The following is a 25,054-nucleotide window of genomic DNA, read 5'->3' on the forward strand; positions in this document are numbered from 1 at the left end:
TTCTTTTATAAGAAGCATTTTTCCTCTATTAAGACTTTTACTCTTTATGTTTTGTTTGTTGACAAAGGCATTTTAATCGTACAATTGGATAATTTGTCTTTATGGGAAAGTGATTTGCCCACTTAGAAAATTTACAATTATCTAAAAAATGGTTTAAAAATTTACAAAAGAGTATTTTCTATAAACCCTATAATTTTGTAGGAAAGAATGTAAGGAAAATAACGTAAATTAACTCTCCCCAGCCCCCTCCCTTTGTTCCCAACAAAAGGACAAGACCTAAATGTAAAGTGGGTTGTATAGAGCACAAGACAAAAACGAATGATTCACGAAAGCACATTAGGCTCAGTTTGGAAGCAGTACAAAGGCTCAGTTTGGAAGGAGTACAAATGCAAATAGGTAGAGTGCAAAGCCTTATATTTTGTATATATTTGCACTGTACATATTTGCATTTGTATTCCTTCCAAACTGAGCCTTATAGTAAAATTTTGGTGGGGGACACACATGCCGTGTGTTTAATAAAATGGAACCCAAAAATGATATCGATGTGTGGTGTGATTCGCTTTTAAGAACAAAAGATGAGAATTCCGCGAGATACATATATACAGTTATAGTTGGGAACCGGGAACTTGGGATGCTTCAAGCCAACAAGCTTTCATTTCAGCAATCAACACTGATAACTTGAATCTGAATGGGTGGGTCGTGGGTGGCAACCACAAACTTGGCAAGCTTTCACTTTCAGCACTGTTCGTGAACCTCAATTGCAGACTAGTTGCAAACTTGCAATTCCACCCAATCAGATGAACGATTATCCGACCGAATCATCTTCGTGTGCACGTATTCCATTCCATCTTCCATTTTTCATTAGAAATCTTCCGACTACGGAGGAAGTGACCTGAGCAGTGACCATCCCAAGAGTCCCAACTCCCAACCCATTTCATCATTTGGAATATATCTGTTTTGGATGGAAATAATTTATCTGGTTTAAGTAAATTAACGGGCCCAATGAAGACCCCACAAAACAGATTCAGAGTGTCATCCACTCATCTTTGAGGAAAGAAAAAAGAGGGGCAGAAAATACAAAAAAAATTACAGAGAATCCTTGATTGATTCCAACTCTAACCATCTATCTATCTCTACCCCTGTCAATGGAATGGAACAACAGTATTAATCAGCCAATGTTATGTTACAGCCCTTTGTGTTCCTCAGGTTCTCCTATACCTTACCCTTCTTTACCGAGTGGCCAGTCTTCCGCTTGTGACGGCTAAAATCTGACACAAACCGAAATGTTTGACCACAGCCTGGTTCATGGCAAACGTAAGGCCGGGCACCAGTGTGCACTCTTATGTGCTCAGTCCGTGCCCATGCCCACTTGAACGTCATCTTACACCCCTTCCATGGGCATTTCAGGGGGCGGTCATCCATGTGGACACGCCTGTGCTGCACCAGATACTTGTGGGAGAAGAATTTCTTCCCACAACCTTTTACCGAGCAGATGTTGCGCTTGTGCAACACCAGCTCTTGCTTTGAGCTAAAACCCATTGTGCATCCCTCCATATCACACTGGTATTCTGCTTCCTCATCTTTCATATCTATTTCATTATTACTTGGAGCTTTCTTGGCTTTTTTCTTCTTTGTTTGCTTCTCATGCATCATCTCCTTCACTTCTCTAGAGGGCTTCTTCGGTGGTCTCTTTCTTAGGCGTGTGCTGGGTCCACCTTCAAGGTCATCCTTCTCATATGAATCCTCCCATCTGATGTTATTTTCACAATCATTACGATGCCGTATGGTCTCTTGTCTCATCTGTCCACTTCTGACTGTTCTGAGATTCTTCACACCAGACGGTGTATCAGGTTCAGGTGGCTCATCTACAGTTGCTTTATGGTTCTCTCTTTGCAGACATTTCTGTTTCTTGATTGCTCCCTTCTCAAATCTTTTCCTCTTCCGTCCAGACTTTTTGGCTACCATAGTGTTTATTCCACCTGAGGATTTCTTCTCTGAAAAATCCGGTTTTTCCTGGCAGTTAATGTCTAGTTTCCTCTCTGGCTTTTCTTTTGGCATTGCTCCTGTGGAATAGCTTTTTGCAAGTTCTTCTTCATAGTCATCTATTTGACCTAAAAAGGGATGAACCTGGTTCGACATCCAGACCTTCCCACACCATCTGCCCGCAACAAGTATCTTCTTCTGCTTGCCAGGCCTCTTCCCAGAAACCTTTGGTTTTGTTGGAGAGTTGACTGGAGAACTCCGTCCAAATGCCTTGTATATGACTGAATTGTATGGCATCTGTTTGCTGTAGAAAGGAGTGTAGCTGAGAATGGCACTGTAATACAGATTGATTCCTAACTTGGCAGCCCAGTCCCCATTAGTGGGAATAACTTCATCATCATCAAGGGCCAAACGGATTCTCTGCTGATCTTCTTCAGTGGCCTCCCTGAATGGAACATCCTTCCATATATAATCAATTCCCATTTCTTCTGCTAACAATTTTGCTTCTGCTTCTACCTTCAGATACTCTGCAAGGTGAAAAAGGAAAGAAAAATGAATGCTTGCACTTTTTATTTTTCCTTTCTTTTTCTGAAAAGACTGTTCTCAGTAAAATAATTAAAATAAAACGACAATCATACGCAGCAGTGATATGTTTTACTGCTCATGCCCACTGAATTTTGGGAAAGCTTTTTATCTGAAGCTAAAAAGAATAACCAAGCTGTCAGAATTTTAGTCAAATTTATGATTGGACAGTGAGTACAGTGATGGAAGTACAAGGCAGTTATGGAAGCATCAATACATTAGACTATGAGTTGATCAACAGTTCAAACAGTAAATCTTATTATAAACAGAAAACCTTTGTTTCCACACCATAATGTTCCATAACAAGGAGATTGTCTGTAGATCAGAGGATAATATTCCCTGAGCAAACAGTGTAATATTAATAACAAAATCAGCACCATATTGTGAATCAGCAATCATCCCAATGTCTCTGGATAAATACAAGTATCCTCTCAATGAAATGGGATCAGTCCCCTCATTATAATTAACCATTGTCGTCATAACCATCATTATTATGGGGTTGGCTACATGAACTTGTTTCGCTATTCCGTTCTGTTCAGTGTCATATCTATCATCAAGTCATAGGTGCTTAAACCATTTCTTACTGCTTCCACCCAGGTCCTTTTTGTCTGCCCCGAGCTCTTCTAGACCCTTCCACTAGTAACAGATCACTTTTTCTAACTGGTGCTGTAGATGGTTCTTCTTTGTACTTGACCAAACCACCTCACTCTACTTTCTCTCACTGTATCACCTATTAGAGCTACTGCTAGGTTCTTTCCTATGATTTCATTTCTGAACCTATCCATCTAATAAATATATAATATTTTATTTTCATAAAATACATAAACCATTACATTATTTTCATACAAATGGAAAATATACTATATACTTAACATATATTGCTAGTTTGATTTAATACAACATGGAGGACTTTTCATGCGTCAAATTCAAACCATAACTCACCTGGATGACACAGAAGTAAAACATGCACTCCACCTATGGGATGAAGTTGCTTTTCAACTTCCACAGCATGCTCAAGACAGAATATATGCAATCGAGAAGAATCACTATCAGGCCTTTGCATCAGTGAACTGGCTTTGCCCTTTACCGATTTATCAGCATCACTGAACTCAGCTCTTTCAGCCAAATTAGCAAGAGGGAGACAGTTTGAGATAGCATTTGAGGAAGTAGAAGGCCTATATTGAGGACCGGACTCTGAATTCTCCAACTTTCCATCTCTGTAACAAGTTTCAACAGATCTACTTACAACCCTCCTAGAAAGTGCAAGTGGATCCCTGTATGTATCATCTGAATTGTTCGATTCCAAGGTCACTAAATTCTCTCTGTCACTCTCAAGTGGGATATCAATACTTTGTTGATTATTCATGAAAGTAGCACTTGGTCGTCCAGGAGTCCTTTCTGAAGCATAATCTTGAACAGAAACTTCATTCACATAACTTACTGTATTGCTGGTTGCTTCATCCTTGTGGTTTGGCTCAGGCAAAAGAGGTGATTTATGTTTAGATGGGGGGTCTGATTGTGCAGATCCAAGTTCTCCTGAAGAGTCTCTAAAATCATTTTCGTCAGAAAACACAGGTTTCTCAGTTTTGTCCTGATCATCTTCAGAGTCTGATGAGTCATAGGCAACTGCTAATAGATCGAGGGAGGAAATGCCTTTCTGAGCTTCAGCATCTGCAGCAACTTTACTACTTCCACCTGCCACTTCAAATTGGTAATCACCAGACTGGACTGGGACATCATACAGACCACCCTTCCCCATTTGTCCTGTGTATGAAAAAGTAGGTATGGAATTAATATCTGCACCAAGGTAAACATAAAATGAATCATAGGCAAAACTAAGACAAAAAGCAACCGTTGCAAGATAGAAAACAGCACTGTTTCCAGGTATAATTCAGTTGTTTGAACAAATGGATAGGAGGATCTTTGAAAGTGTAGGTAGATGCATGCCTGTGATGCATTGAAATCGCATCAATGCCTTTAAATCAATTGATTCTTCTGAACACCACCCAACTTTTACATTCTTTAGTATCACATGCAAATCCATGAAAGCATAATTTGTTCAAAAAGAGATTAGGAACTTTTCATACCTAAAGCCCGCAATTTTCTTGTCAACTAGCCTAGCTTCTTTCCAGGTTAATTTTTCTTTTTCAATTGATTCCAAGTAGCTTAATATGGTTTTTTTTTTTTAGGCTGTACAACCATTTAGGTTTTTCTTTTTCAAAATAAATGCATATCTGTGTAGTATGTAAAAGGTAATTTGTAATCATCAACAGTTCTCTCCCTTTCAGCAATACAATTATTTTACTTACCTTTCAAAAAAAATGGTAATTTGTTGAGGATTATATAATAAAAAAAGGGTTCTAGTACACTAAACTAATACTGGCTGGTAACCAAAAAAATCTAGAAAGTCCACTACATAATTTGAAGGTATTTGAAGAGGAATATAACAAGTTAAAAAGAGCATTATTGAAATGTTTTCAACATAAGATTTTTTTATTTTATCTATAGTGGCTACAGCCAGGGGCCATTACTTGGTGTAAATGTGTAATGATAAAATCTTCAACTGGCAAGCATGAGAGGGCAGGTTCAAGTCTGAGAGCAGCCATTTTGTGCCCAAAAAGAATGCCAAATGCTAGGACTGTATCCAAACTACCCCTCTCAAGGCCCCAGATAGCCGGGACCAACATTGGGTAATGGCCTATTGTGGCTACAACCATCTACATAGATCAAGGGCTAGGATAGTCTGAAGCTAAGATTTAGTATTTTTATTAAAAAAAATTGAAAAGCAGCCATACACTTCTTTAAGGATGAGAGAATATCTAATTCTTTTTTAATAAAAATCTCTGATCAATTACCAATTAAAAAAAGGGTGGGAGGATACAGATAAGTTGTTTATTTGCCTTATCCAACAAATATTGTCAAATTTCTTTTGCTAACTCTCTTTTGCACAGATACATTTGACACTTGCTACTGATCTGGATGGAGGACTTCATGAAAGAAGAAAATAAAATTAATGTTGTAAAAGAAAATATCCCCCTTTATTATTTCGATACTACCCATAAGGATGAGATTGGAAGTGAGAGAAGTGGGATCAACACATCGTCAACCCAAGATGATGATGGAAACGGATTACCTACTGATGAAACACATCTAGTAGTAAAGGTGATTCAAAACTGGTAGTGGAATGGCTGCAAAAGGAAGAAACTGGATTCTGGAATTTCAATAGTGAAAGGAAGATATTCAAGTAGCTGACACAAAATATGGATGTGAGACTTGGTTGGGTTAAAAGAACTGCTAATGCTTTTGCTGATGTTCTGGAAAAACAAGGGGTGGGAAGAAGTCAACTGTTTCTTTTTTTTTTTTTTGATAAATAAGAAGTCAACTGTTTTGGGCTCAATTGTAACTTTTAAATTTTTCTTGAGGAGAGTTAAGAAAGTTAACCCCTCCACTTTCTTGTATCTTTTCTCCCTTTTTAATCATTAATGAATTTTGTTGTTATTGATAAAAACACATGTAGTAAACAAAATAAAAAAAGATTGTAGAGAAAGGGATTCAAATTGGTAAGAAGTTGAGATTACTTTTTCTAGGAGGTAATGGCTTGCAAGAAAAGTTTTCATGGAACCTGAAGATCAAGAAAGAGATAGAGGTCAAGTTAATCAGACCACATGGGTTTGGTTTATATGAGCTAATGTTTGAGGATCTAGGAATGTGGAGATTTGATTGTCTTAGGGTCAGTTATTTGGTGATGACTTGGTGGAGTGCGTTTAAGTGGGTAGGAGAGTTAAGTAGATCAGGGGTGTTTGAGCCTTTGAAGTGAATGATAAGTAGCACATTCCTAATTCCATGTGTAAGAGCACAGAGTTGCAAACCGCCATAGACCCGGTTAAGTCTACTTGGTTTTGTCTTGTCTAATAATCAACCAGGAATTTGTGCATATGGTCTAATAATCCACTCCCCCCCTCCCCCTTCTCTTTTTCCCTAGATTCTTTCTCAAACCTTTTTCCCTCAGATTTCAGATCACCAACTCACATGGAACTATGACAGCCTGATCCCTCACCGTAGGGTATGTAGTGCAGTCCTCCAGGGGTCCGACCCTCAACCTTTGGATACAACTAATCATCACCAAACCCATTGACTTTACATGACTAATGTAAATACTGTGGATTTAGTACTTTTGGTCAACTCCGAAAATTTGATGGAAATAGGATGAATTGAGAAAGCCAATCAATGGCTAGACCCCCAAAGGGGCTGCACTACATACCCTCCAGGTATGAGAGACAGACAGAAAAATTGAGAATCAATAGAGGATTAACAAGGATGTCTCCTTGGAAAGCTATTAGCAAAGTCCTACCTAAATTCCTTCAATTTTTATCAGGTATGATATTTGCTCAGGTAATTTAGTTAAATTTTGGGAACATACCTAGGTAGGTTCTATTCCTCTGAAGGATCGGTTTCCATCTCTGTTTGCTCTTTCATCCCTAGAAGGGGAGCCTATATCAAAATTTGTTTTCCCTTCACCTTCAAGTAATGGATTTGGTTGGGATTTGGGTTTCAGATGAGGACTAAGAGACTCTAACCTTCATCTGTCACTAGATCTTTTAAACACCCTTAATGATGTTTCTTGGATACTCTAAAACCTGATAACTGAATTTGGACCCCAACTCCTTCAGGATCCTTCTCGTGTGCCTCCTTTTTCAACACCCTAGCTTCTCCTTTGACCCCTCTACAACATTTTCCAGTAAAGAGATTTAGGCTAAACCAACCCCACCCAGAATAGGAGCCTTTGATTGGGAGGTTTATCATGAGAAAATTAACACTTGTGACTTGCTACAGAAAAGGAGACCTCACTTATGCTTATCTCCTCATTGGTGTGTCCTTTAAAAGGCCAATGGTGAATCATGCTTTCATTTACTAATATCTTGTCCTTTTTTTATCAATAACTAATATCTTGTCCTTTCGCTACTGCCATTTGGGAGTGGTTTCTTACTTTGTTTGGTTGCAGATGGTTTCCCCCTTCTAACATGTCAAGCCTTCATGTTTCCACTCTATTTGGACTATTGGAGGAAAGAAATGCAAGAATTTCCCATGAGAAAGAAAGTAGGCCTTATAGAATGCATATTCATTAGAGTTGTATATTGGCTAAAGACTTTAAGAGCTATTTTCTGATTTTTCGATGGATGACTTCCATAGAAAATGGCTGGCTAGCTCCTCAATGGTGACAGAGTTATCATCATGGACACCACCAGATGAGGGTTTCATAAAGTTAAATTTTGATGGTAGTAGTAGGGGGAACCCTGGACCTTCAGGTATAGGAGGCATCTTCAGAAATGAGCTAGGTCATGCGGTGGCACTCTTCTCAGGCCTAATTGGCACTGGAGACTCTTTTAAGGCTAGACGTCTGGGCAGTTGTGGAAGGGTAGTCAAAGCAAAGGAATTAGGCGTGCAAAAGCTGATTACAGAATGCAACTCTCAAGCGGTGATCAAGTGGTTACAAAATTATGGGAATGATTTCTAGTTGCATCGAAATGAACTAAAGAAGATAAGATGGTTATCTAGGAAAATGGATGTGAGAAACCATTGGGTCCAAAGGATGGCTAACAGTATGGCTGATGCTTTGGCAAATCAAGGAACTGGAAGATCTCTTTTGTTTTAGGCTCTTTTGTAATTCTTGATCTTGGAGATAAGCTGTTTTATCTCCAAGTGTATTGTATTCCTCTATCTTTCTTTAATTAATGAAAGTTTCAGTTATTGATAAAAAAGGAGTCAATAGAGGATTACCCCATTAATTTCTAAATATTTATTATTTATACTTTCTACTCATTAAATGAAGTGTTTATGCAACTTTCCATGCCTCATCAACTAAAGTGGAGAGTTGTCAGCCACTTAACTTATTCTTACGACTTGCTCCAAATTGCTGCTTGGTGTCCCAAGTTGGCAATTGTTTGAGACTGAATGGACTTGGTATGGGTCAAACCAGGTCGATGGTGATTTGCAAGTCTATGCTCTTACATCATGAATTTTCCAGGGAAAAATACTGTTAATTTCAAGGATCAATTTCGCAATGTATTGGCCCGTATCAGCTGAAATGTATCTGAACGCTATTGTAGGGAACTAGGGATGGTTTCGGAGTTTGACCTGTTTCAGGGGGTAGCCAGGCCTTATACTGACCCCGTGAACATGTTTGGAAAAAAAAACTAAAAAATAAAAATTATAAAGTGCCTACCGATGGCATATCAGTCTGTATCGATATATAGAACCTTGACAGTTTTGTTCTTTTGACATCTAAGGTCCTCCATACATTTGTACTAGATGGTTAACATAACATCTACCAACAGAAAAGGACACAGATACAAGTGATTATGAGATGCACATGATAAGTAATAGAAGACATGTGCGTATGTGTGAGAGAGAGAGAGGGAGACAGAGAGAGAGAGAGAGAGATTTGCAACAGGATAAAGCGGAGGGTCAAGATCACATGCATTCAAGAAGTTGGAAGTCAAAAGAACAGCACAAAAGTTTCTGTGAATTTAACATCTAAATGATCAGACCTACATCTAACCACTGATTCAGCAAGAAAATCATGCACAATCAATTGTGACTTGGAAAAGACGTATTGATGTCATTGCAATGATATAATTCTAAATAATCAGAAGATGATTCATGCACACCCCTCATTTTTATAAAGAGGGGCACATTGTTAAATCTTGGTCAAGAAACATAAGTTTTAAAAAGACAAAAGCACTCCTTTTTTTTTTGAGAAAAGGTAAAGTATATTTGTATTAATAAAAGGTCCTGCGTACAATGAGTAGCTGTACAAAAAAGCACTCCTAAATCAGTACCTAATATTTAACATAATTAAAAAACTTGAAAACATTTAGTCACAGACAGCCATCCTATGCCTTGAAAGCTTCCTTCCTTGCCTAAAAATGAAAAAGAGCCTAGTATCTGAGAATGTACAGATGAATCTCAAGAAAAATATTAAACAGAAATGTAACTTATAGAAGAATAAGAAAGAAAGACATCATGTAACTTGTCCCAACTCCCAACTATATAGGGTCAGCTATGGACAGATACCTGACTAAGCATGGTAATTACAATAATAAAGAAAATCTGCTGACAACAGAAAGAAATGACCCATATAGCAAGTTCATATTAACATCTCATGGTCAACCCAATGTCATGTGAATAGCATATCTAAATAACAACAAACTTCTAGATAATAATTAACAACATGTCTAGTTTTGTCACTATAGTAATGTGCTAGAAATTAATGCAAAAGTCCAGAAAATAGACAACCTTTGCATCCATTAGTACCATAAACACAAATAGGCTAAGGCCTTTAATTGCAATGAAAGAAACCATCATTGCACATAAAAGACCTTGGAAAAGAAGAAGATTGGGAACTTGCTTACGGCATAGGTTAACCACTGATGCATTCATCAGATGCATGATATTATGGAGAACGATCATCAATCACAGCCTACCTGAACAGGAATTCAACCCAGTCATACTTGCATCTCCAACTGAAACAGTATATCTATCACTAGTTACTTCAGAACCAACAATCCAATCATTAAAGACGCTACAATCAGTTGACATGAGGTACTGAGCAGCCGCCTCTCTAGGCTGAATGATAGCTGTACATGCAAAGGTCAAAATCCCACATGTCACACATGAAAATAGCCCCTGGTCTACTAATCCATCACCTTTCACATTACTTTCTCTTTCAGTATCTGTGCTCTGCTTTTCTGTAGTGGAACTGCAAAGATCATCATTCCCACATAATGCATGAAGGCTTTTCTGTCCATAGACAGACGAAGATTTTCCTTTCACTGAATAGAAACCACTCAAATGCCTTAGATGTGCATTTCTTTCTCGCATGGCATCCTCTGAAAGTAAATCTTTCGAAGCTTCCATTGTTTCATCAGGACTACACAAGCTAAGTGGCAATCGGGGTTTTACCTTTTTCTGGGAACCAACACGCAAATTTGAGCATACAGACATATCTGAAGAATGTGGAAGAAGTACACATGAGGAACCTTTCTCCAGAAGAATATGAAGAAGGTCATTATTATGCATGATATTTTGCACAAATAGCTCTTTAACCATAGCATCCCCTTCACCCCTCTTCTTATCTTTTAGTCTAGAGCTCCGAGGTTCAGTACCAATGCTTGTAGGTATGCTGAAAACATCAAAACCAGGTACAGATTAAAATAATTAGAAGATCATCTGCAAGCTACTTTGTATTTCTTGAGAAACTTATTCAGATTAGGGATTTTATTCCTTCAAAAGTTGAGTAAACAAGGCTCAAGAAGTATGATGACATGCAGAAAACCACTATTCAACAGGGTTCGCGTTTCTAAGAGAAGGGTTCTAATCTTACCAGGAGGGGGGAGTGGAAATGAATATACAAACATATATGTGCCAATAAGGGGATTTTCTTGTATCTATTCATTATTTTAATGGAATTGATGTTATTTATCAAAAAAAAACATATATGTGCCAATAAAAGAAGCGAAAAGTGGAGGTCAGAAGAACCAAGTTCTGTCAGAATATAATTTTATTGAATGGGCATAAATGATGATAAAAGTTGTTTTTTAGATCCATGAAAACAAACAAATTCGTTAGGGTGTGTACTGAGTCCGTTGTTGTGTTCACCTTTCAGATGGTTCCAGAACAAGAAATCCTGTTTCAAGCATTCAGTGATTGGTGGTTCTACAACCAGCAATCCATGGTTCCAGAACCAGGAAAAAAACTCTTTTTTTAACACACTAATTTATAGTGTTCTAACCCAGAAAACATGGTTCATTGAAGTAAGCATGACATGGCAGTCATATGGTGTACCTCATGCACCAATAAAGCTCCAATCTTTTTTTTATTGGAAACGGTAACTTCATTAATACAACTTAAGCATAACTCTCCAGAGTTAAGTACAGCTGTCAACCCCTAAAAAGGTGTTGAGACCCCAGTAATCTTTCTTACAAAACTTCCCAGAACATTCTCTCCCTAACAGTCCCTTGTTTAGCTGATCTTCTTGTCCATTTGAGCCCCAGTAATCTCTCTGTCTCTCTCTCTTTTTGGCTCAATAATGACCATATGATATGACCAAAAGTAAGTGGTGAACATGTGTGTACATTAGGCATACAATCAATACTCACATATTATAGTTCAGAAAATGAACCACAAACAGAACAGCCTCTTTTGTACTGTCTGGTTCAGAGATGTTTTATTCAATTTGTTTAGGTCCATCATTTAGTTAAATCAACAGCATGAAATTGCTGTTAAGATAGATTACTTACACATGGCAGCTGAAAGGGCAGGATCAAAGGGTCCATAAGCCCAACCACTTCAACCCTTCTTCACCTGTCTCAGCTCAAGGACATTGTCAACTTTCCATATGCAGAGCACCTTCTCTCAGGTTTTTCTTTACTGTTCACAAATTTTAGAAACAAAAACCATGAGCTACTTTCACATTGGCAAACACAATGGCCAATGCAGAATATTGGACAAGAGAACTGTTAACAATGAACTTCTCTGTAGTGAGAATGGGCTGAATGGGCCTTAGTGTTCTTTATTTCTTTTAAGTAGTATCTAAAAGTTATGTTTCTTAGTTATGGGCCTTATGGGCCTTTTTTTTATGAATGAAGATAATTTTATTAAGCCAGAAAATTAAGGCATTACAGGAAACCCATGAAGAGCATGAGCTCTTACCTCTTCTAACAGAGTATTACATCAAGTTAAAAACAGGAATTAACAGAAATAAAATTACAGTGCAGCCCAAAATAAATGTTCCCTTGAAGCCCCTTGGTTAGCTAACCCATCCGCTAAGGTATTTTCTGATCTTCCCACCCAAAGAGAGGTAACAGTCATGCTTCTTGTGAGCCAATTGACTTCCTCAATAAGTCTCTGTGTCGCCACATTGCTGAAGCCGGATCTGTCAGCCATCCCACAACAATTTTGGAGCCTCCTTCAATTGCCAAATTCTGAACTCCTAATTGTTCTGCAATCTGAATACCTTGTACAGCCACTAAAATCAGCTCTATTAGAGTCTCCCATTCCCACGGGGCCTGAAAACAAGGCTAAGATGTTGCTGTCCTTATCTCTCAGCACCCCTCCTATCCCCGATGGGCCTGGATTTCCTTGGCTGCTACCATCAAAATTCAGCTTTGCCCAACCTTCAGGTGGAGGCACCCACACTGCAGATTCCCTGTCCTTCCTCATATGACTATTAGCCACCGCTATCCAGTTTCTCCAAATATCATCAAAAGAAAATGTATGAAAGAATTCCATAGTTCTTATAACCAATGGATGGCCCTAGTGAAGATACAATCCTTTCCTTTTCTTACAATCCTCCACATAGTTTTTCCTTTTTTGTAAGCCACACAAAAAATGAAGGATCGAACAACTGACTCAAGTCTATGGTCAGATTCCACCTGCATCCAAACAAAGCAAAAATCCAACTCCAAATAGCACTAGAAAAGGAGCAAGATACAAGTAAGTGGGAGCAATCCTCACCACTAGCCCTGCAAAGTACACACCAGTTAGGGGAAAACACATGAAAAGCCTTTTCTTCTGCAAGCAGCCCAAGGTATTGATCTTTCTATAAAACACCTCCCAGCAAAAAATAATAATTTTAGGTGGAATAGGTCTAGACCATATCTCCTTGGTTGGAAAACCCAACTGTCTCGAGGAAGAGAAAAGAGCCTTAAAAGAAGCACAAGTGAAGTAACCTTTTGGATGAGGGGACCATAATCTCACATCCAAACTAAGAGGGTCCAAAAAGACATTGCCGAAAAGAGACAACAGATCTGAAACACTACTAAGTTCATCATCCCTCAAGCCTCTCCAAAGACCAAAGTCCCAACTTAAGGATGAGGGTGAGGAAAGAGTTGGGAGAAAACAAGAGATAGCTTTTTTCTTGTAAAGGGAAAGGGAATAGAGAGACGGGAATCGGTCCTTAAGGGCAAAGGTACCTACCCAAGTATCTTCCCAAGATAAAACAGAGTTACCAGAGTTGACATCATACCTAACAAAGTTGAGAAATTGAGGGAGGATATTCTTGATTGCTTTCCACGGAGATGCCAACGTAGCTTGACGCAATACACCCGATCCCATCCATTTTCCAATCTGCCATGTATACTACCTATCACTTCATGCCACAACCTCTCCCTTTCTCTAAGCCACCTCCACAACGATTTTCCTAAGAGAGCTTTATTCTTGAGAGCTAACCTTCCTGGCTTCCTCTTTATTCCTACAAACCATTTCCCAGTTAATTAAATGATCCTTCTTTTCCTCCCCAGGCTCCCAAAGAAAAGTTCTCATTAATCTCTCCAACTTCTTAGCATCCCTAACAAGAATCCTAAAGATAGAGAAAAAATAGACCAGTAGGTTTGCTAGGGTAGCTCTCAATAAAGTCACTCTACCCCCTAGAGAAATGTAGTTCTTTTCCCAAGTAGCTAATCTTTTCTCAAACTTTTCCAAAACTAGGGTCCAAAAACTACATATGTACTGCAAGGGCCAAGAAGAAATGGTACACCCTAAACAATCCGCCACAGACTCAAGAATCCTCTCATTCATATTAACACCTACCACACAACTCTTATCTAGGTTTATCTTCAGATTGGAGACATTCTCAAAGTGTTGTAGCAAGGCTCTAAGATTCCTCACTTCTCGCCTATCACCACCTTCACAAAAGATTATGATGTCATCGGCAAACTGTAGGTGGGTCACACAGACAATGTTCCTTCCTATCCTCCAATCTCTCACTTCCTCTTCGCTATCTACCTTAGAAATTAATCTACTAAAGACATCTGCAACTAAGGAGAAAAGAAAAGAGGAGAGTGGGTCACCTTGTCTAAGGCCTCTACAAACTGGGAAAAAGTCTTTCACCACCCCATTAACCAAGCATGAGTAATGGCAAGAGATAATACAACCCTTTACCTAATTGCACCATCTACCTCCAAATCCACAACACCCAAGGACCTCCAGTAAAAAGCTCCAATCCACAAGATCATAGGCATTTTCTAAATCTAGCTTACATGCAAAACCTTGATTCCCTGACTTTCTCATGTCCTCCACGCACTCATTTGCTATTATGATCCGATCCGTTATTTGCCTTACTTGCACGAAAGCACCTTGTGCTTGACTAATGATGGAGGGTAGTACTACTCAAATTCTCATAGAAAGCACTTTAGCCAGGATTTTATAGATGCTTGTCACCAAACTAATCAGCCTAAAATCCTTAGGGTCCTTTGCATAGTTATCAAGGCGCCGCCTAGGCGACTAGGTGCCCTTAACTGGGCGCCTCACCCAAACGCCTCGACATTTAGCAACTAGGCACCCTTCTAGGCGACTAGGCGCCCGCTTAGGCGACTAAGGGCCCCGCCTAGGCGACAAAAATGACAAGGTGGGCACCTTTTATAATGTCATTTATATTGATATATCTTATTAATGTATGTGTTAATACATTTTATTATATGCTATATATATCAATTATACTATGTTTTAATGTTTTACTATTGAAATTTAAAAGATCAAAGGGTTTTGAGGAGAGAAAAAGAAAGAAAGAAAGAAAGAAAGAAGGAAAGAAAGAAAAGAAAGAGGAAAGAAAGAATAGAATAATAAAGTTCTTTTTTTCTATTCTCTCTCTCTAATTAAATAAAACAAAAACTCCATCCTTGTTTTTTTTTTCTATTTTACTTTATTTGAATATTTATCATATAAAGTTAGTAAACTTCTTAAACTGCTAATTAATATGAACTTGCTCTATTAAATACTTATTATAGTAGTATTATTTTTGAAAATAATGAAATTAATACATGTAAAAGATTTTTATCTTTTAGATGTGATGATTTGCCACATTTTTAGAGGAAATTTAATGCTCTTATTATTTTATTAAAGAGAATTGCTATTTTTTCAATTAACATACATGCTGAATGGTATATAAAACTAGGAAACTAGCCAAAAGTCAGTTTTTTATATTATAAAACTTTTATTGCCTAGGCGACTAGGCGCCCCAATGTCACCCAAAATTGCCTAGACGCCTTGAAAACTATGGTCCTTTGCATCTATCTTCTTTGGTATTAGGGCTAAGACAAATTCCTAAAACACCCTAACAAGGTCTTCTCTAATCACATCCCAACAGTCCAGATAGAAAGCCATGGTGAAACCATCTCAACAAGACCCCCCCCCCCTTTCAACTAATGTTGTGCATCTTTATTCTTCTTGATATAAAAGACTTTTATTAAAAATAAAGAAAAAATGAGATCCCCCTTCCTCTTCATCCTCCACCTAACCCCCCTCCCCTTAAGGAGGCTAACACCTCCTTGTGTTCAGGAGACTTACGCCTCTTGCGTTCTGAACTACGCCTCACGCCTCTAGGTAGTGGAACACCTAGCGTCACACCTCCGCGTTTTAAAACAGACACATTGTGGAAGTTGAAGGAACATTTCTTTTTGTTACCCATGTTCCTGTGAAGTTTTGGGGTGACGTAGTTTTAACAGCTACCTACCTTATTAACTGCAAGCTTTCTCGAGTCTTGGGGTTAAAATCTCCTTTTGCAGTCCTTTTTCTTGTTGTTGAGATTTTCTCTATTCATCTGAGGGTCTTTGGTTGCACTTGTTATGTCCACACTCCCAATTCCAAAAGACACAAGTTTGACCCCAAGGCTCGAAAGTGTATCTTCCTTGGTTATGCCTCCACACAGAAAGGCTATTGTTGTTTTGACCCCATTAGTGGCACCCGATTTGTTCCCATGGATGTCACCTTTGTAGAGTCAGTTCCTTTCTTCAGCCATCCTTCTGAGGGGGAGAGATCTCTCGAGTTGTTCTCTTCATCCCTTCCTTTGCCAACTCCAGTTGAGTCTTCTATCAATCCCTCCATAGTTACCCCCATTCCCGTGGAGGGATCCTCTCCTTTGAGGTCTTCCACTCCTACAGCCCCCCCTCCTCCTACTAGTCCTCCAATTGTTTCAACTTATCCTATTCTCCAGAGGTGGTACCAACAGCAAAGGCTAAGGGAAACACAGGTTGATCCCACACCTCCAGTTGAGTCTCAAACGCTCTCGATTATTGAAGAGAGGATATGTCCATCACCTCCTCCACAAGCACCCTCGTTTCCAGACCTTGACCTACCCATTGCTTTGAGAAAAGGTAAGAGGAAATGTACAACTCATTGTATTTCCAAACACCTTTCCTACAACTTGTTGTCCCCATCCTAGTATGCCTTTCTAGCCTCCATCATTTCCTCTCAATCCATCCCAAAGTCTGTTTCAGAAGCCTTAGCCACACCAGATTGGAGGGATGCTATGAGTACTGAAATAGAAGCCCTTCATAAAAACAATACCTAGGATATTGTTGACTTGCCAGCTAGGAAGGAACCTGTTGGGTGCAAGTGGGTTTTCACTATCAAGTATCGTTCAAATGGGTCAATTGAGAGGTATAAGGCTTGGCTTGTTGCCAAGGGATATACCCAGGTATATGGGATAGATTACACTGAGACCTTTTCTCCAGTTGCTAAGAAGACTTCAGTCAGAGTCCTTTTATCCTTAGTAGTGAGTTATGATTGACCTCTATATCAATTTGATGTTAATAATGCATTCCTTAATGGTAATCTCACTAAAGAGGCATATATGTCCCTTCCTCCTGGTATATATGGCAAGGAAATGCAAGGCAAGGTGTGTAGATTGAAGAAATCACTTTATGGCCTAAAACAGTCTCCACGTGCTTGGTTTGACAAGTTTATGGCTGCTCTTGTTCAGTTCGGCTACACTCAAGCTCAATCAGATCATACCCTCTTTGTTAAGAGAAAATGCACTATAGTGACATTTCTTATAGTTTATGTAGATGATATTGTGGTTACTGACAGTGATACAGAAGAAGTTAGTGCTCTCAATAAGTTTCTCAATTCTGAATTTGAAATTAAAGATTCAAGGGAGTTGCGATATTTTCTGGGCATTGAGGTTGCTAGGTCCAAGGAAGGTATCTTTATTTCTCAACGGAAGTATGTGCTAAACCTTCTTATTGAGACTGAAAAACTTGGTGCTAAACCTGCCTCTATCCCTATTGATGTGAATCATAAACTCTCAGCTAATGATGGAGAACTTTTAGCTGACAGGAGAGTGTTTCAGAGATTACTAGGGAATTTTCTTTATCTATGTATGACTCGTCCAAAGATTTCATATGTTGTGAGTGTCATCAGCCAGTTCATGCATGCTCCCAGAGAGACACATATATGACTGCTGTAGAAAGGGTGTTTTGCTACCTTAAGGGAACCCCCAAGAAGGGTATATTATTTGCTAAACATGGACACATGAAGGTAGGAGCATATACAGATGTTGATTGGGCAGAAAATGTGGATGACAGGAGATCCACATCAGGATATTGTGTTATGGTATCCGGAAATATTGTTTTTTGGAGAAGAAAAAAGCAATCAGTGGTTGTTAGATCTTCAACTGAGGTTGTATTGTGATAATTAAGCTGCTATTAACATTGCTCACAACCTAGTTCAGCATGATAGAACTAAACACATTGAGGTAGACAAACACTTTATACGGGAGAGAGTGGCTTCAGGAAAGGTGTGCCTACCTTTCATTGCATCAGAAGAGAAGCTAGCAGATTTTCTAACTAAGGGAGTCCCAAAGGCAAAGCTTCAACATCATGTAAGCAAGCTAGGCATGATTGACATCTATGCTTGCTTGAGGGGGAGTGTAGTGAGAAAGGGCCTAATGGGCCTTAGTGTTCTTTATTTCTTTTAAGTAGTATTTAAATGTTATGTTTCTTAGTGATAGGCCTTCTTTTGTTTTCTTTAATTATTTCTTTAGTGCTGGCTGCCCCATTAAGGGCATCCAAGTAATTGTACTCAGACTTAGAATTATTAATAAAAGTGATGAAAAGGGGCTAGAGAGAGGTTCGAATTCTTCTTTTCTTCTTCCACAACCTATTGCTGAAACTTCTTTCTTCTTCTTTCTCTTTCTCTCTTTTCTTCTTTTCTTGCTTTGAATTACTGTAAGTGTAATTTTCAACTCTCCTATTAGGGTATATGATCACTCAACATGCCCTCCATGTATTAACAGGCAAGAAAGTTTGATCCCTTACTAGATGCTAACTCCTTTAAAAAACTACTGTCATGACATTCCCATTACTTATTTCAGGGTATTACTGATATACATAGGACCACAGAAATGATGATAACTAGTTTTTCTCATGTTTATTGTTTACAGGTGAGGAAAGAATACTATATTTACCACAAAATCAAAGCTTGGCAGTGTCAACACATGAGTTATTTTTCCAAACAATTATTTAAGGGTTGGAAAACTTGGAATTGTAGAGATTTCTTTAGCAATCAATAAACAAACATTTTTTCAATGTGTTCACCCTCTTGTAAGTTGTAACACAAACACATTGCAGCATTTCCGGTTCAAACTTTTGCTACTACTCAGTTCAAGCCTGACCAAGTTCAAGAAGAAAGTGAATAGGAATCCACAAGGGCATAACCAGAGGAACTTATACTAAATTTTTTTATTGGAAACAGAGAATCCAATTTATCATAAGGGAAGGTTGCCACACAATGATAAGATAACAAACCTTGAACATAATGCTAGTGCAAGAGAATAGAGAAGCTGAAAATGAGACACCATGGGAGGATAATTTATTGAAGCCCTACGAATTGCAGCTTCTTTTGCAACCTTCAACCATTCAGGAGTAGCAATATTTGCTGCCTCTCCACAATTAAATCCTGGAAAGAAAAGTCCAATGAAGGGGTGAATGTTCCAAACAGTAAAACAAATATTTGCTTTCATCACAGCAAGCACTAGGGCCAATATCAGGAAATAAAAGAAGGTGCCAGTTTCCATCATCAGTAACCAGAATTCTGGAAAATGCTTAGATCTAAAACATGGGGATACCAAGCACAGACAGCAGGAACAACGAAGATGCTACTAGATCTTTCCTCTACAATTCTGCATGGAAAGAGCACCTAAAAGAGATACAAGGAACACAAACAAATAAAACAAATGGCATATGATCAGTGGGCACAAATTCTAGTGCCCATTAAGACTGCAATGCAAATCTGAACCGGATATAAATTATGATCCAGTTTAACTTTGCATTTGTAAAAATGATTTGCACTCCTACCTGATACAAAATTTGCACTTTTTGTCTCATTTGCACTCACTGGAAATACAAATTTTGCATCCCAAAAACTGATGCAAAATTTGCACCACCTTCCTTCTACGTCAATTCTCTATCATATAAAGTGGGGACCAGATCATGTTATTTCTTACCTCACTCCCCAATAAATAACCCTCCTATCTCCATCTCTTTTTATATAGAGTAGGGGGTTACTTTACTTAATTTTTCCTCTCATTTTGCTTCTCACAAACAAATAAAAAAACCAAACCTAAAGCGACAGTAAACCAAAATTATACTCAGCCTATTTGCATTCCCATGTGTTTATACCAGTGCAACTAAACTTACATGTAAACAAATGAGCCTAAATAACAAATATTTGGAAAATATCATCTACAGAAATAAACCTAAATTCATAAATTCATCTGTTGATTGTAAACCAAAATCAAGAATTATTTTATCAGTAAAAAACCAAAAAAAAAAAAAACAGTAAACCTAAAAGAAGAAGCCAGTAAACTCTTTAGAGTCTTCCCAATTGCAGTACAACAGCCAACAACTTGAAAAACTTAAACATGCTTAGTATAGCCATGTCATAGTGCATGGGTATTGAAAAAGATACTTGGCACAATGCTTAGTATATTTTGGCAACTTATGCCATAACAAACCTAGTAAACGTTTGGAATTTCATTAAATCAGCATCAAAGAAGTATTGAAAAAGATACTTGGCACAATTGAAAAACAAACTTAAACATACCCTATCGTCACATTAGATGAGATGCTCATATCAGCATCCATTTCCTAGATTTTGAGAAACAATGCATGGAATTTAATTAAACCTAACACGAAAGAAGTATTTAAAAGGATACTTAGCACGGTTGAGAAAACTAACTTAAAGGTACCCTATCAGCATATCAGATGGCATACTTATATCCATATTCATTCCTTAGATTTTGAGAAACCACAAGTCAAATTCCCATATCCTACATCTGTGTCCACATAAATGTCTGTATCTGAGCATCTCAGAGACAGAAACAGATGAACTTGATACAAAGAACCAATAAAGACCCTATATAGTTGGGATAAAGCTTAGAAGCTAGTCTCAGCTGGGTTTTCTTCGAAACTTCAACTCAAGTAAACCAAATGGTTAAACCGTTTGACCCATGACCCAGTGACAAAAATCAGTTTGTGCCCAGCTCAAGTCTAACAACACTGTGTGTGACTAATCCACATGTGTAAGAAAGATTTCTAGGTTCAGGAATGGGAGCTCAAAACTAGAAATTGGAAGGAAGCTTTGATTAAGCCTCCTGTTTTTGGTCTTTCTTGAGCTTTAACTTCCACGGGGCTGTGTCTTTCAAAGAACACCTTACCAAACAACAAATGATTTTCTTGCCCTTTAATGGCTTTCAAAACCTTAGCCATAGCCTAACCAAGCAGGGCCCTAGTAAACAAGGTATTTATAATGCCAATTTGACAGCCTAATAGCAACCAATAAACAATACCCAAATCCAACTCAGGTTGGGCTATGACTAAGCACCTAAGGTTAGCCTCCAGGTTGTGTCAAATTATTGTTCAGAGTTTGGGTATTCAGTTTACACCTGTTTTTGGCTTCTTCATACCTGACCGGAGGTGCTCAATCTAGGGGTGCAACTTATACGGGCTCAGGTTGGGGTTTTGTTAAAATTTGAATGGACGCAGCCTGGTAGCCTGGCCCTGATGCAGTCTAAAATCCTCAAATAAGGTATCTGACTTGCACCCCTAGCTCAATCTGAGGTTATCCAGTTGTGATGAATTAAGATTTTGATTTTAGAACCAAGCACCATTTTCCTGTGGCTAAGCTAAACACAGTTGTTCCAAGTGAAGGATGTCTCACCATGGCTGAACCCTGAATGATATGCCCTTGGGAAAGTGACAACAAACTCCCCCGCATTTTGCACCAATCTGATTTTAGGATAAAATAAATGAAGTAAGAGAAAAATAGAAAACAGATTCGTGCAACCACCCAAAACACTTTCTTTTCTTTTCTTTCTTGAATTAGTAAGCTAAACACTAAATTTCTGTGCAGTGTAAGTTAAGGACTACCTGCAGCATGGAATCCCTAAACTGACGAGTACTTCAGGTGACATCACTGTGGTCTTCTCACCAAGAATAGCAAAAGTAACTGCACAAAATCATCAACATCAGAATAGGAGATAGCTGAATTTCATAAAATGTTCATCTTCATTTACATGAGAATATTGAAGTTCATTGAATAACTACCAAATAAAACCAGAGTTGCTTGATAAGTTATAGTCCTCTATAACCAACAGGATCATTTAATTCTACTCAGTATACAACCCTCATAAGATGACTAGCTGGATCACAAGTGAAGAGGCCTATGGGACAAGTATATCAATCAAACAACTCAGATCACAAAAGCCAAAAAGAGAAACAAAACAAACGAGTGGTAGAATGTAGAAAGAGAATCGTTCTTTCACAACCAGGAATGAGAAGAGGGGAAAATTGAAAAAAGAAAAATGATGTACATGCACAAGCATTACAGTCATGACAGCTCCCACTCTCACCCCCCCCCCAAATGCCCCCACACATATGCTCCCTTAATCTTTCTAAGCCCCAAACCAATGATGATCCATGATGCCCATTTTAACCCTGTAGCACATGTGGCAGCTAGGAAAGCCCATCATGGAAGAGAATAAAAGGAAAATATTCTAGAGAACATGCCAAGGATATGTCTTGCATTTTTGTTTCTTTTGTAATTTTCCATAACACCAAAAACAGATTGGTGATATCCCAACACCTATGATCAACTGGCTTTTTGTCTACCATGTAGAGGATTCATATACCAGTAAACTTCCCAACACATATAAACAAAGGATCCTTAGAGAATACTCTATAAGGCATGTTGAATAATCATACTTAGCGGACAGACTTCCATGCCCCTCATCCCCTGCAGCCCTATGGAAAATCTGGCCTCTAAATCTCTAATCACTCCATCCTAGTTCTTTAGAATTGTTCCCAAATTTATACTAATAATGCAGAAAGTAAATTACTAGCAGGTCAAAGTTCAAAGTTCAAACTTCAAACATGTCACTGACTCAAAATTAACTATCTAAGCATATCATCCACCCAAGCAAACTCTAGCCTCACCTCCAAACAGGAAGTGAATGTTGTTATAAACTCCAATACCACCTGAAATATAGTATGGATCATCTCCAAACCCTACTCCTAGAAACTCAAACAGAGTATACCATCTAAGAAGGGTTCATCCGATAGGAATTGGCCTTCCTTGCAAAACCTCCACAACTGCCATATGGATAGGGCCTCACATCGAAATAATGAGCAATATAATGTAAACAGAGAAATACTGGAAAATGAAATGATACATGGATGTAAAAAGAGTAAAACAGTCGGATATTATAGTAAGCAAAACAAAACACAACAGCAGTCCAAAGGCAATGTAAACATACAAAATCAATTAATAGCAAAAGTTCAAAAAATAAAAAACAGAAAGCGAGGGAAGGTCATTTTTTATTTGACAACGATATAGAAATTAACTCTAGGAAAGATAAAACAGGGAGAACTCGTGCTTTTAATTGATCATGATGTAGCAAAGAACTGACCAAGAGGATTGACTTCTCCTCCATATCCATGGACTCGGACAACTTCCTCGAAAGCAACAGCTGCTTCCCTCGGCACTCCGTACCAAGTCTTCGCTGACCCCATATGCAAATAGTTTAAACTGTGCAAATCATGATCTTCCACATGCCAGGCAAACCAACTGAACATCATTGCTATATACACCATAGGCGAAGTCACACCAGGTATTTCCTCCTTCATAAACCGTAACAATGAACCTTTAGCCCTCGAAACACCTCGCATATTCCACGCTGTATCTCCAACTGTAGTGGCTTCCCCTGATTCCCTCCATTTCTTACCATTAACCGGCACAAAGGCTGAGCCAGGCATGTCATTGGCATACTCCACCGAAAAGGGTTTGTCCACACTCGCCTTCCAAAAAAGGGTTTCGATTTCCAACGGTGAGAGCGCCTTCTTCCCAGTTTTCCTCAGATGGGTCTTCTCGAACTGTTTGGCTTTGGCTTCAAATTCCTGAAGAGTGTAGGTCTCTCCACTCTGCCACACGGGTTTCTGAACGGGTCGAGACTTCCGGGGACAGAACCCGATCTGCTGCTGCCTGGTGGTGAATGTAGGTGGTGATTTCGGGTTGGAGTTAGGGCTTCGAGCAGCGAGGGAGCGGTTGAGGTTGGCAATTGCGGTTTTCTTCGGCGGTGGTGGAAGCGGAGGAACGATCTTACAGATGCCAAACTTGGACGCTTCTTTCTCGATCTTGAGAATGTACGCGATAGGGTCCTGGAATTCTGCAACGGTAGGATGGTATTCGGGAGCTAAAGGTAGGGTTTTGAGCCACGGAAAGATCTCTGGAGGAGACTCTGCTGCCGATACTGCTGCCATTAATTAATAGTGGGTCAGAGGGATATTGAGAAACTCATTTACAGACTCTCATGACATTGAACAAGGAGGGAAGCAAAGAAGAAGAAAAGAGCATATCATATTTTCTTTGGCTTCTTTCCTTCCATGAGCTCTTCTTCTTCTTCTTTACTTTGCTCTGCTTTCCTTGTAAACAGAGTAGAAATGGTGAGAAGAGAGGGCAGCAAGTGGGAGAGAGTATATTGAGTGGGGTTTTATTCTGGTTTTGGGTTAACTGCAATAAATGACATCGTATTTTGCTTTAATTCCCGTCTTGCCATCCCATTTTAATTTTCTTTAGAAAAATACACATCAATATAATATACCCAGCAAGCGAAAAACAATTTCAATTTCCTTCTTTCCAAAAAAAATAAGAGGAAATACTTTTACAGGTAAGCTGTAAGCAAGGGGCAGTAAACGATTCCTAGACGAGTCGCTTAGATTCCTTTTCAGCACGATACCACCCACGAATGACGTGGCCACTCCAATGCCATCCATTAGTAGGTGACGTAGGCCCCGTGTGTCAGCTTTAAACGTTGCATTGTTTTTTACACCGTAACAGCATCAGCTTCTATGTTGAGGTGCTCGTCTATTCGGCACTTGATATGGTCAGTGGCGATCGTGTGTCGCGTGACTCATCCCTTCTAATACATAAACAGGATATGGTGGGGACCCACATTGGATGGGCTATATATATAGATCCTGATTTTTCGAAGGCCGAAAATTAGGCCCATGTAATCATGTCTTGGTTATGTGACTTATGTCGGGCGTCTAACCTATGGTGGGCCCCACGGCTTCCATTTAGATTAAGTTTACGCTTTTAACGTACGGTCCTCCCAAGTGCCAACCTTGTATTGGCGAGAATCCCATCCGATGATTTA

The 25,054-nt window shown here is 38.8% G+C and overlaps 1 protein-coding gene across 2 annotated transcripts; it reads right to left on the minus strand.

Moving 5' to 3' along the window:
• Window positions 1-955: 955 nt before the first annotated feature.
• LOC104591589 (lysine-specific demethylase JMJ705) lies at window positions 956-24,370 on the minus strand. Of its 2 annotated transcripts, none has more exons than XM_010250478.3 (7): window positions 23,309-24,370; window positions 21,771-21,849; window positions 21,562-21,629; window positions 19,149-19,299; window positions 10,050-10,747; window positions 3,508-4,329; window positions 956-2,510 (listed from the first exon to the last, which is right to left on the minus strand). In XM_010250478.3, the coding sequence occupies exons 1-7, from the start codon at window positions 24,156-24,158 to the stop codon at window positions 1,213-1,215; spliced, it is 3,966 nt and encodes a 1,321-aa protein (XP_010248780.1). In that variant the 5' UTR covers window positions 24,159-24,370; the 3' UTR covers window positions 956-1,212. The 2 variants fall into 2 exon arrangements, with proteins under 2 accessions (XP_010248780.1, XP_010248779.1); XM_010250477.3 differs by having other exon boundaries at window positions 3,508-4,362.
• Window positions 24,371-25,054: the final 684 nt, after the last annotated feature.

Source organism: Nelumbo nucifera, chromosome 4 (genome assembly GCF_055504915.1).
Source record: "Nelumbo nucifera cultivar China Antique chromosome 4, China Antique-T2T, whole genome shotgun sequence".
Classification (NCBI taxonomy): domain Eukaryota; kingdom Viridiplantae; phylum Streptophyta; class Magnoliopsida; order Proteales; family Nelumbonaceae; genus Nelumbo; species Nelumbo nucifera.

Excerpts from the sequence above, each read along its gene's own strand:
- LOC104591589 (XM_010250477.3), bottom strand. The coding sequence starts at position 24,158 with ATGGCAGCAGTATCGGCAGCAGAGTCTCCTCCAGAGATCTTTCCGTGG. Across the intron at positions 21,630-21,770 it reads TTAGGGATTCCATGCTGCAG|ATTGGTGCAAAATGCGGGGG; the intron begins GTAGTCCTTAAC and ends TCCTAAAATCAG. Across the intron at positions 4,363-10,049 it reads TGGGTTGAATTCCTGTTCAG|ATATTAATTCCATACCTACT; the intron begins GTAGGCTGTGAT and ends ACCTTGGTGCAG.